The sequence below is a fragment of the Aethalodelphis obliquidens genome, unplaced genomic scaffold, assembly GCF_003676395.1.
Source record: "Aethalodelphis obliquidens isolate GAN/ISIS:26980383/991018 unplaced genomic scaffold, ASM367639v1 scaffold23, whole genome shotgun sequence".
In the NCBI taxonomy this organism is placed as follows: Eukaryota; Metazoa; Chordata; class Mammalia; order Artiodactyla; family Delphinidae; genus Aethalodelphis; species Aethalodelphis obliquidens.
The window spans coordinates 24609617-24622706 of record NW_020837967.1 but is presented as its reverse complement, the minus strand read 5'-3'; the positions used below and the strand labels follow the sequence as shown (position 1 = coordinate 24622706).

General features: G+C 49.9%; 2 protein-coding genes across 19 annotated transcripts in view; one reads left to right on the top strand and one right to left on the bottom strand.

Moving 5' to 3' along the window:
• SVIL (supervillin) overlaps positions 1–5746 on the top strand; it is a 235557-nt gene extending 229811 nt beyond the window's left edge. For all 18 annotated transcript variants that reach the window (XM_027122059.1, XM_027122060.1, XM_027122050.1 and 15 more), the window contains 4 exons: positions 1140–1283; positions 2553–2677; positions 4476–4631; positions 4727–5746. In XM_027122059.1, the coding sequence (XP_026977860.1) occupies positions 1140–1283; positions 2553–2677; positions 4476–4631; positions 4727–4813 (512 nt within the window). In that variant the 3' untranslated portion in view covers positions 4814–5746. The remainder of the gene's footprint in view (positions 1–1139; positions 1284–2552; positions 2678–4475; positions 4632–4726) is intronic.
• The window catches only part of ZNF438 (zinc finger protein 438), a 275885-nt gene continuing 265528 nt past the window's right edge, over positions 2734–13090 (bottom strand). The window contains exon 16 of the transcript XR_003436090.1: positions 2734–2838. The gene's annotated coding sequence lies outside the window, so the exon portion shown is untranslated. The remainder of the gene's footprint in view (positions 2839–13090) is intronic.

The window sequence follows — 13090 nt, the reverse complement described above, 5'->3', positions numbered from 1 at the left end:
AGAAGGAAGAGTAGAGAAAAGGGCAATAATGATGGCCATGTCTCTCTCTTACCAGATAAAGCAAAAGCTTTCCCAGAAGCCCCCAGCAGACTTCCGTTTACACCCCCCTGGCCAGAGCTCTGTCCCATGGCCACCCCCCAGCTGCAAGGGAACCTTGCAAGAGTCCAAGGAGCAGGGGGTTGGGAGTATCTGTGGAGTGAGCCAAAGAGCAGTGTCTGCCATGCTGCACAGCAGGGCCAAGGCCCGTGTCTTCTGATTCCAAGGTCAGGGCTGTATCCACGTGACTGCCACCTCGAGGCAGAAGCTGTGCGCTCTTGTTGTGGGACAGTCACAGTCACCAGAGACCAGGCGGTAGAGACAGTTGAGGCTGAGGTTGGCCGCCCTGGCCTCACGGCATCTCTGCTCTCATATTACAAGAGCCTGGAGCGGCACCAGGAACTTCCCGGACCCTGGCAGCCCCGGTCACCACCTTAAAACCTCGACGGTGCACGCGGTCACAGGGTCATACTGGGGAACTATCAGCCAGTGTCTGAAAAGGGGCTGCTACCCACCTCTCCGTCCTGCAGCTCAGGTGGGGCAGCCTCCGCTGGGCTTTTCAGGCATGTGATTATCACAGAATTCTGAGATGCAGCCTAGGAAAGGACTCAGGCGAGCTGGGCTGGCGGGTGTGAGAGCCCTTGACCACGTGGAAGAGTCAGGCTGAGGGTCTGCTGAAGGGAAAAGGGAGCAACACTTGATTTCCAAAGCCCATTCCTCCCTGAAAGAACCATGGACTTAGATGGCCTGCAAAGCAGTCCTACGTGGGGCATGACCACTGATGACCCGAGGGCCAGCGTGATGTCATCTGTCCCACTCTTCTCAACCGGCCAGGACCCAGAGGGCGGCTGCAGGAGGGGCCAAGGGGGAAGGAATGGGGGGAGAGGGAGGAAAGAGCCCCCCTCATCCACGCCATCTCTCTGCCTCGAGGCATCGCCTGCTTCACCGTTTAAAGGGCCAAGACAGCAGGGGCACCCTCCCTGTGGCCCCGAGTTTACCTGCCAAGCGGATTCTCGCACTGACCGAGGCGGCAGGGAGGGAGGCGTCGGTTCGGTGTGGGGCAGAGCCCCTGATGAGACGTCTGCTCTGCTCCGCCCTCGCAGCACTTTTCCTTGTTGACAATCACCACGAGGTGTACCTCTGGCAGGGCTGGTGGCCCGTGGAGAACAAGATCACCGGCTCCGCCCGCATCCGCTGGGCCTCGGACCGGAAGAGCGCCATGGAGACGGTGCTGCAGTACTGCCGAGGTGAGGCCGCGGCGGCGGGGGGCCCCGGATACACGCTTCCCTTTCCACGGGTGCCAGCAGCCTGGACAAAGCCGGCAGACAGCCCTGAAGCCGACTGCTTTCCCTTGAGCTCTTTTGAGGCTTGTTACTTTTGAGATTAGTACATTCTCAGCTGCCACCATGAATGAGATTTCATTTTTCTCTCTTTTTTAAATTGAAGTAGAGTTGATGTGGAATATTGTATGTTACAGGTATACAATATAGATTCACAATGTTTAAAGGCTGTGCTCCATTTATAGTTATTATAGAATAGTGGCCTATACTCCCCGTGTTGTACAATATACCCTGGTGGCAGATTTTATACCTAATAGTTTGTACCTTTTAACCCACTCCCCCTATATGCCCCCCCCTTCAACAAACTAGTGAATATCATTTTTCTCTTTTATATTATGAGGCCGACTAACCTGTCACCCTCGAGGTTAACGGCTGAGTTGTGGGATGCCTGGCCTGGTTAAAACCCTTCTGCACTGAGGATCGATCATGCTGGGGGACACCAGGCCCCATCCGCACACTGTCCACACGCAGTGTCAGCCCCGTCGGAGAGCAGAGAGCACCCCCAAGCGGGCTGGAAGGCCAATGGCAACCTTTCTGTCATCTGTTACTCTGTTTAGTGTTACCTAAAAAGAAAGATCTGTAGTCAATTCATGGCTTTTCTACTATACCATCCACCTGGAACGTCTGGTCTTTTATATAAAACGAAGATGCCAGTGATTAATTTCTTACCTGAATTTTTAAGATATCATTGATTAGTATTACTGAATATATACAGCTGATTTTCTCTTGGAAAGCTCTTTCGTAAAAAATAACTTAATAAACTTCCCACCAAATGTTTAAGCTAAAGTAGCTTCTAAAATGCTGCCATTAGCTGGTAATTCACACCGAACTCAAGGCTGGGTTAGGCAATCAGAGGAATACTTCACAGGTGAGTCCAGGAGGGACGGTCCCACCCAGACGCCACAGAGAGAGGCGTGCTCTTCTCCCATCCAGGGACCCAGAAGTGTTCTGTTGGGTTCAGGAAGTTCAAAGTCAGGTCGATCCCATGCAATTTCATGCACAGTCACATGCATGAAATTAACATTTTTTGTAAACATCATGGCGGGGAGGGGCTACAAACTCATAACTTCCATTTTAACCCTTAAGAGATGCAAGCAGGGAAAAAATTACAGGGGATAAGCCAGGGTCATCGGGGCCACGCTGGGTCTGTGACATCTGCCTTCTGTATGACTGCAGGAAAAAACCTCAAGAAGCCGCCCCCCAAGTCTTACCTCATCCATGCCGGTCTGGAGCCCCTGACCTTCACCAACATGTTTCCCAGCTGGGAGCACAGAGAAGACATTGCAGAAATCACAGAAATGGTGAGCACGCCCCTTCCCTGTCCAGGGGGCCCCCTGCCTTTCGGACTGTGGGAGGACCTCACCTGGGAGGAGCAGCCAATTGCATTTCACGTGGGAACACATTTCCTTGGTCACAACACGTTCACCAGTCTCCGCAGAATCAGCTCAGGAAGAGGAAGGGCCTGAGGAGAAGTCAGTGGAAATGTTTTGGTAATCTGCACACGGCTTAGTTCAAACACTTGAACGCAAAGGTGAATTTAATTCATTTGGAGCAGCGGTCCCTTCCTCCTGTTAGCTAAGGATCCGCTGCTTCTCCAAGTCCACATAAGGCACCGCAAAAGCGCCCCGGGCCTCAGACCCTAACCTTGGGTCAGAGGGGACGCGAAAGAAGCCCGTGGGGGAAGTCCCTGCTCGGCTGCGTCAGGGAGTGGAGGTGGTGAGCCCGTCCTGAGGGGTACACGGCTCATTATGAGCCAGAGCAGTACCCTTTCCAACTGCACCGAAAAGAGGAAGCTTACTGCCGCTATGTAGAATTTCTCAGTGTCTGAGCTTCGAACGCTGCTTGCAGTAGCAATCCCAAGGGCGTTTTTGGTGTCGTGGGAGACAGGTTTGTTCCGTTCAGGCTTTCTCACTGTGTAGGAGGAGGGCCACTTCCCTGGCAGAGATGACGTGGAGGGGTATTTGATAGGAGGTCTGGATAAGTTTAAACAAACAGCAAATGTGTGCCGCTTCTCGACCACGGAGAGGGCCTGCTTCATCTCTGCTGGTGACCCTAAGCTCACTCCCTGGAGCCCCGTGGACTTGACCTTCACAGATGGGGGCTCAGGCCGCCTGGGAGCCGACAGGCATGGCAAGGTGGCTCTATCCGTGATGAACGTGTGACCCTGGACACCTCAGAGCTCTAGGGGTTACGAGCCCCGTTGCTGCGGTCCAAGTTCAATTACATGAATCACTGCCATTGTCCCGTGTGCCCTGCAGACCCCCGGGGGCTGGCCGGGGGGCTCTGGGGAGTCCTGTACAGCCTGCAGGCCATCGGCCAGTCTGCCGTCGGGCAAGTCGTGATGAGAATTCACTAAGGGCCGCTCTATGCCAGGCACTGCTCCGAACACCGCACTTAGCTTCGCCTTTAATTTTCACAACAGTCCACTAAGATCTAGCTGCTGCTTATCCCATTTCACCGGCGAACTAGCCGAGGCATGGACACTCGGAGAAGCTCGCCCCGATCTCTGACGCGTTCCCTCCGCCACTCGCCCCCGATCCCTGGTCTGTGTGCAGCTGAATTCACATCATTCCCCACACACACGTCCACCCAAAGGAGGTAGCCCACTGGCGGGGTCCCAAGTTTAACAGAGGAAGATCGTTCACCCGGAATAACCTGTTCAGATGAAATGCACACAGTGGTTTAAAAGCAAGAGACCTCAGTTCAGCCCCAGCTTATTCTAGATGCATTTTCTTACCTCCTTTTTCTATTGAGGATGAAGAGATGGGGTCTGAGGGGGTGGAGGGGGGTAATTCCTTTTAAGGTTAACTGTTTTTAAATATTTGTAAACAAGTTCCATTATTTGCATGCTTCCAGCGTTTCAACTTCACATTTAATCATCTTCTGGATAATTCACTCGTGTGATAGTCCCTAAACTTTTTCCTGATGTATCTGAAATGCCGTGCAGGGTGAGATGGCATCTCAGAGCCTCATCTCCCTGAGCAGAGTCTCCAGGCTGCGGTGCGGATGGGCCAGGGGGGCATATTTTCAGGCACATGATGAAACGTGTTCAGATGTGGGACACGGAGGTCCCCCTCTCTGCCCCCTCCTCTTCTCCAGGACACGGAAGTTTCAAATCAGATCACCCTGGTGGAGGATGTCTTAGCCAAGCTGTGCAAAACCATCTACCCGCTGGCCGACCTCCTAGCCAGGCCCCTGCCCGAGGGCGTGGACCCTCTGAAGCTGCAGATTTACCTCACCGACGAGGATTTCGAGGTAAGCGCTTCTTCAGGTGGGACAGCATTTGAACACAGCATGCGTGGCTTGTCGGAGGTTCCTTTCACTCGGGGCGTTTCTTTCCCTCCTTCCAGTTTGCACTAGACATGACCCGAGACGAATACAACGCACTGCCTGCCTGGAAGCAGGTGAACCTGAAGAAAGCAAAAGGTCTGTTCTGAGTCATGAGATGCTGGAGGAACCTCTGTTGTCACCTTCAATACTGTTGGACCAGGAAAATGGATGTGTTTTGTTTTTGGAAGCGGGGTATGGCTAGTCCTTTAAAAAATATTTTTACATCTGCGTTTTCGAAACCTGAAGCCATCAGCTCTCCTGCTTGTTTGGGAGTTGTGTATTTTGTAAATGTTCCAGAAAACTCTCTGGAAACACACCTTCCACGATTGAGCAGACGATGTTTATAAGGCATCCGCATCTCCACGCGCGCTCACGCAGGGGGTCCTCAGCGAAGGCCACGGCACTGCCCTCCTGGTCCTGCTAAGCGCTGCCTGTTATTATTATTACTTTTTAAGCGGTTCCCTTTATAAATTGTTATTTTGATAGTTTGTGGATTCTAAATATATATATATTTATATAAACACCGTATAAATCAAATATGTATTTAACAAAGCAATATGTATTCATTCACTTTTAAGGGGTTTCTTTTTTTGGTGTCAAAATAATATTAAAAGGTAGTTGCTTCTGTTGAATTAGTTCTGCCACCAACGCACACCTTCACCCACGTTCAGAGGCGCCTCCTTCAGCATTAAGTCGGACTCGTTCTGAGTGCTGCTTCCGGTGCTAAGATGAACAAAGAATTTATACTTCGAGGCACAGGCTCTTAAGAATCTGTGCAAATCCACCTTTCTACCTTAACATCGCCCCGAATGTATAGTGCCTTGTATTATGTACAGTTTATATACAGAAAAGTTTGCTCTGCATTTTTTGACGATGGTTTGGAACATCATCTACAATTTTACGCTGAAATGGTAGAAATTTTAAAAAGAATCTATCTCAATTTCTAATACCTGTTGTAAAAAATTAAATGTGTCATTCGGCGATGGAAGACTCCAAAATAAAAGCTTCAGAATAAACACGACTATGAATTGCTTAGTTCACACTGAGTTCCTTTCTGAAAAATATTTTTTTGTAAATGTTAACCTGGTACCAATATGCCACGATGCAGTACTAACTGCCGTAACTTTTAACTGAGCTCAGGGCAAGATGTAATACGAGGCCACGAGGCTAAACAGACAGACAGGTATTCGGCCCGTAAAGTAAGCTGTGAGCCCTGTGCCGGAGAACGTACTTTGCAAGTCATCGTTCAGCAGAAGCCCTTTACCCTCAACTGTAGCTGCATCTCAAATTCAAGAGCTCAGTGCCTTTTTAAAAACATTGCAGACATAAGGCATTTAGAAAGCGTTCAAAACTCCTCACCAGGGCTTCCCTGGGGGCGCAGTGGTTGAGAGTCCGCCTGCCGATGCAGGGGACGCGGGTTCGTGCCCCGGTCCGGGAAGATCCCACGTGCCGTGGAGCGGCTGGGCCCGTGAGCCATGGCCGCTGAGCCTGCGCGTCCGGAGCCTGTGCTCCGCAACGGGAGAGGCCACAGCAGTGAGAGGCCCGCGTACCGCAAAAAAAAAAAGAAAACTCCTCACCAGCTCTTACGTTCTTAAACTCCTAGGTCCAAGGGAAAAAAATTTGAAAAAGAAACTAACAACATTGTAAAGCAACTACACCCCAATAAAAAGAAAAAGAATATATATAACTGACTCACTTTGCTGTACCCCTGAAACTAACACAACACTGTAAATCAACTGTACTTCAGTCAGTCAGTCAAACCCCAAATCCCTGGTTTTGAACAAAGACCACAGAGCCCGCTGTGAGTTACCACCACCCGCCTTGGTCTTAGTTCACACGTCGATCACAGAATTTCCTTAAACTCCGTCGCTGACTCACGAGCGCCACCCCCTCCATGCCCCAGGGCTGTGCCGGGTCAGGGGTCTCGACCTGCTCTGGCCCTACCACTTGATGACTGTGTGACATTGGGCAGGCACGGAACTGTCCCACCTCGATCTCTTTTTAAGGAAAAGAAATCAATCCTATAACTGCCCACCTCCCAGGATTGATTCTTGGCGAGGAGGGCTAGATCCCCACTGCTACCAATGTTACCGTCATGGCAGTGGACTTAGGAAAGCAAGAGAGTTGACGTTAAGGAACACAGTCACGCACCTAGAAATGACAGGTTCGAGCCAAGCAAGTGGAACCTTCCAAAGAAAGAATGTAGAAGAAAAAGTAGAGAGAGGGGTTCAGACTGTGTGTCCCATGGGTAGTAGGCAAAGAGGAGCAGAGGGGGGCACACAGAGCCAGGAGGACAACCAGTGAGTGTCAGAGAGGCAGGGCTGCCTGCGTCGTGACCGTCCAAGTCACCTGGATCCTTAGATGCACAGAAAGTAACCAGGGCTGTGATGAGAACTTCCGGAGGACAGCCTGCTGTAGGTGTGATGGATAACACAGAGTCATCGGCAATACCCATTACCCCAAACTGTCCCAAATGCTTTAAAACCGCGTACATCCACTGGTACTAAACACTGTCCCCCAGCGCTGTGCTCTGCCTCTCGCCTCTTCTCTGTAAACAGGGAACCCTGTCTTGCATTTCATAATTACTTCTCGCCTCTTTTCTTGAGCTGTTCCCAGCTCTCTCTCTGGCCTGCGGGACTAGATCCTCTCGTATGTGGCTTTGTGATCCTTTTCCCTTCGTAGCAGGACATCACCTTTGCATCCTGGGAAAGGACCCCACCTGAACACATGACATGCTAAATCTCAACAACTCAACCACCTGGGCTGCACCCCTTCTCCGGTGCCACTCCAAGGCAAACCATCTGGGCCTCTCACTGTTGTGGCCTCTCCCGCTCCCTCTCCAGAGCCTCAGGACACACGTGACATCTTGTCTCCACCCAGATATCCGTTCCCCTCTTTAAAAGTCCTTGAGTTCAAAAGCAGCAAATGAAGAAAACACCAACTGTTTTTAATAAACATTCCCGCAGAAATACAAGCAGGTTCGAGAGGACAGGAGCCATTGCCCCAATATGTCCTTCTCGGGCTGTGCCCGGGTCAGGGTCAGGGTCAAAGACTGCGCAGGAGCCCACTTCATTCTCTCCTTATTTTAGAACTTCAGCCCCACTTGTGGCAGAGCTCCCATTCTGGTAAAAGGAGACGCACTCCAGAAACAGCTTGAGAATCCGTTCTGGCCCTTCGCTTTTGTTCTTCTTGCCTTCTGATTATAAAAGTAACACCGTCTGGGCTTCCCTGGTGGCGCAGTGGTTGCGAGTCCGCCTGCCGATGCAGGGGACACGGGTTCGTGCCCCAGTCCGGGAAGATCCCACGTGCCGCGGAGCGGCTGGGCCCGTGAGCCATGGCCGCTGAGTCTGCGCGTCCGGAGCCTGTGCTCCGCAACGGGAGAGGCCACAACGGTGAGAGGCCCGCATATTGCAAAAAAAAAAAAAAAAAAAAGTAACACTGTCTACACAGAGACTTGTAGTACACAAATGTTCACGGCAGCATCACTGATAATAACCCAAACCTGTAAACAGCCCACCTGTCCATTTGCTGAGAAACAGATAAAACAAAACGTGGTACATCCACACAATGAAATACTATCCAACAGCAAAGTGAACAAAGCACTGATCCACACGGCAACATGCATGGACTCAGAAACATCGTCATTCAAGGACTGGGAGCTGGGGATTAGGAGACGCAAACTATTATATACAGGATGGATAAACAACAAGGTCCAACTGTATAGCACAGGGAACTATATTCAATATCCTGAGATAAACCATCATGGAAAAGAAAATGAAAAAATATATGTGTAACTGAATCATTTTGCTGTACAGCATAAATGAACAAAACAAAAAGACAACTCAGAATACGAGAAAATAGTTGCAAATGAAGTGACCAACAGGGGATTAATCTCCAAGATACACAGATAGCTCATACAGCTCTATGTCAAAAAAATAACCAAGTCAGAAAATGGGCAGGAGATCTAAATAGACATTTCTCCAAAGAAGACATACAGATGGCCAAAAAGCATATGAAAAGATGCTCAACATCACTAATTATCAGAGAAATGCAAATCAAAACTACACTGAAGTATCACCTCAGACCGGTCAGAATGGCCATCATCAAAAAGTCTACAAACAAATGCTGGAGAGGCTGTGGAGAAAAGGGAACCCTCTTGCACTGCTGGTGGGAATGCTAACTGATAAAGTCACTATGGAGAACAGTATGGAGGTTCCTTAAAAAACTAAAAATAGACCTACCATATGATCCCACAATCCCACTCCTGGGCAGATATCTGGAGAAAATCATAATTTGAAAAGATGCCTGCACCCCTACGTTCATAGCAGCACTATTTACAATAGCCAAGACATGGAAGCAACCTAAATGTCCATCGACAGAGAAATGGATAAAGAAGATGTGGCACATATATACAATGGAATACTACTCAGCCATAAAAAAGAACAAAACAATGCCATTTGCAGCAACCTGGATGGACCTAGAGATTATCATACTAAATGAAATAAGTCATAGAAAGACAAATATATGATATCACTCATATGTGGAATCTAATTTTTAAAAAAATGATACAAATGAACTTATTTACAAGACAGAAACAGACTTAGAGATATTGAAAACTTAGGGTTACCAAAGGGAAAAATGGGGGGAAGGGATAGGATAAATCAGGAGCTTGGGATTAACATACACACACCACTACTATATATAGGATAGATAATCAACAAGGACCTACTGCGTAGCACGGGGAACTCTACTCAGTATTCTGTGATAACCCATATGGGAAAAGAATCTGAAAAGGAATGAATATATGTATATGTATAACTGAATCGCTTTGCTGTACACCTGAAACTAACACAACATTGTAAATCGACCACACTCCATAACATTTAAATAAATAAATGGGGGGGAAAGAAACGTCATTCAATGAAAGAAGACGGACACAAAAGGCCACATATTGTTCAATTCCATTTATATGGAATTTCCTGAAAAGGCAAACCCATTCAGACAGATGAGTGGCGGCTCGAGATGGAGACGGGAGTGAAGGGGACTGGGGATGAGCCCCAGGGAACTTTTCTGGGGGGCGGGGCTGACGGAAACAGTCTAGAGCTGGATTCTGGTCATGGTGGCACAACTCTGCAGAAGCACTAGAAGGTACTGGGCCGTGCACTCCCGTAGGTGTGTTTTACCGCATATGATGTCATGCCACGAGGGTGCTGCTTCAGAAAAATAGGAACACTGATCTACGTGGAAAATGTCAGCATTGTAAGGATATATAATTTAGGGATGGAAAATCACAGCTATTCTTGCTGTTAAAGAAACAATCACTCATGACACTGGTCAAGACAGTAAGGCAGGAACTTCCCTGGTGGTCTGGTGGTTAGGACTCAGCGCTTCCACTGCAGGAGGCCTGGGTTCAGTCTCTGGTTGGGGAACTAAGATCCCACAAGCTGTGAGCTGTGCCCCCCGCCGCCCCCCCAAAAAAAGACAGTACGGCAGACGTTACTCACAACAATCATGATAGGTGTAGGGGCCACTGCTGAAGGGGAGAGAGACTGGGCTCAACTCCAGATACAGAAGGAAGAGTGGGGATTTATAGTGAAGAAGCAGAGGTGGGGTGTGGGCATCGGTGGATACCACTAGGAGGAAACGTCAGGGTAAGGGGGGGTCTGGCCATATCAACCTAAGACGACTCTCGCTGAGTGCAGGTCAGGGTGACCAGACACCGCCTCGGGGGATGGTGGAGACACCCGATCAGATAACGAGGGTGATCAAGACATCAAGGGTGAGGATCTTGCTACATGTGGGCCTGTCCTGGAGGCCATGCCCGAGGCCAGGCTCAGAGTAGCCTGAGTCCAGCTTGGCCAAAGACAGTGTCTTCATCACCACTTCCCATATACAAGTACTTCAGTGGTTTGATTTACAGTCTTCCAGATTCTTCTTTACATCAACTAACATAGAGACGTGTGCTCACGTCTGGGGTTTTTCCAAGGGAAAACCTGCATTTGCTCTTTGGCGTGTTCATCTCCCATCAGCAGTAGCGCTCAGACGCTGGTCTCTGGATGTTGACCCGGCTGTGTGTGAGGTTCTGCGGTCACGTGGGGCACAGTGTGAAGGCCCAGGTCAGCACTCAGTGCTCCTCAGAGGGTGGGCGGCATCCAGCCAGGGCCCAGAGGGAGGGTTTGGGGATTGGTTTTCAAAGTCCGTTCTTGATCTGAGATCCAGACCCAGAGTCAGGGCCAGAAGCCTCAAAACAGGCCTCTGTGCACAGCAGGTCAGCAGTGTAGTGAGAGACTAGTAAGGGTCAGGGGGACAACAACACGTCAAGGTCAAGGTCATGATTCAAATGCGAACAATGGAGTGTCAAGTTGAAAACTGAAATAATCGGAAACTGAATATATTGGTGCAGTATTTGACCCAAAGAAAAAGCCCTACTTTACTTCCTCCTTTACTTGTAAGAAGTCAGGGCAGGGGGAGCGATGAAGGTGGAGCTGCTGCAGGACGCGGAGCTCACCTTCCCCCACAGATACGTCAGCGCCGCATCGACACGTGGGACGAGTCGCACAGAACCCCCGCTGAACGCTGGCGGAAGACCTCGGACTGCTGAAAGGGCGAGAAAACCTCCACGCACCGGAGTAGGAAAAAAGAAAGAAAGGAAGAAAGGAATCGGGATGGGACCTGTGCCCGGGGGGAGGAAGCTATAGAAGAGGAGACGGGGAGAGCAGCCAGGACACAGGGGAGCTTCAGAGCCTCCGAGGAGAGCACGGCGGCCGGTCTGCGGCAGCCAGAGCAGAGGGAGAACTGCACAGTCAGTGCTGCTGCGCTGCATTCCCCGGCCTGAGGCGCGAGTCCGCCGGTGCAGGTGGGGGCTGGGGGCTGGGACTCGGGCTTCGGAGGTCAGACCCAGAGAGAGGACTTGGGTTGGCTGTGCAGAAGCAGCCCGGGCAGGCTGGCATCTGGTGCAACCGCAACTGAGGGTGTAGGCAGAGGAAGCATGGGCCGCCATAGAGGCCAGGCGCGATTGTTTGGGGGGTGCACTAAGGAAGGGGTGGGACCTGGATTGTAGCCTTTTTCCCTGTGCACGCACTCGCAGAGGGCAGGACGCTGCCTGCACGGGTTCCAGGAGTGGTCGAGAGCCGCTTCCACTCCCATCGCATGCTCCGGGGGCAGGCCTGGGCCTCCACAGCCACCCAGAACCCCAGGACTGGGCACCAGCCACCACGTCTGCACACCCCCAGTCATGCTGAGGAAGTAGGCGACGGGCATCGATACTGAAAACAGCCCTGGGCTGCCCTGGGGGCGCAGTGGTCGAGAGTCCGCCTGCCGATGCAGGGGACACGGGTTCGTGCCCCGGTCCGGGAAGATCCCACATGCCGGGAGCGGCTGGGCCCGTGAGCCATGGCCGCTGAGCCTGCGCGTCCGGAGCCTGTACTCCGCAACGGGAGAGGCCACAACAGTGAGAGGCCCGCGTACCGTGCAAAAAAACAGCCTTCACGCCAAATATATTAAACCCACACAAGCTACACAGGGTCACTCCCGAATATAAACAGCCCTCCAAGACCACAGTAGATAATTGCTTCTCCTAAACTCACAGAGCAAGAGAAATACGAGTGAAATGAAGAAGCAGGGGAACCACTACACCAGTGAAAAGACCAAGAGAATTCCCCAGAAATAACAAACATTGAAACACACATCTTCAGTTTAATAAACACCCATTTCAAAAAGGAGATAATGAAAATAGTGACGGAATTAAGAAAGGCTATCGACAGAAATGCAGATTACTGTAAAAAGGAACTAGAAGATATAATGAGTAAGCAAGAAAAATTAGAAAACCCATTTGCAGAGATGAAAGCTAAGCTAGAGGCAATGAATAGCAGAATTAATAATGCAGAAGAAAGAATAAGTGACCTGGAAGATAGAATAATGGAAATCACCCAATCAGGATAGCCAACAGAAAGCCAAATAAAAAAAAAAAGTGAAAGCAATATGAGACCTATGGGATAATATAAAGTGCGCCAATCTACATGTAATAGGGATTCCAAAAGGAGAAGAAAGAGAAAAGGGGATCGAAAATGTATTTGAAGAAATTATGGCAGAAAACTTCCCAAACCTAAAGAAGAAAACAGACATCCAGGTACAGGAAGCACAGAGGGTCCCAAACAAAATAAACCAAAACAGACCTACACCAAGACATATTATAATAAAAATGGCAAAAGTTAAAGAGAGGATTCTAAAGGCAGCAAGAGAAAAACAAAGAGTTAATTACAAGGTAACCCCCGTAAGGCTATCAGCTGATTTCTCTACAGAAATGCTGCAGGCCAGAGGGAGTGGCTAGGTCTATTCAAAGTCCTGAAAGGGAAAAATTCTGCAACTTAGGATACTCTACCCAG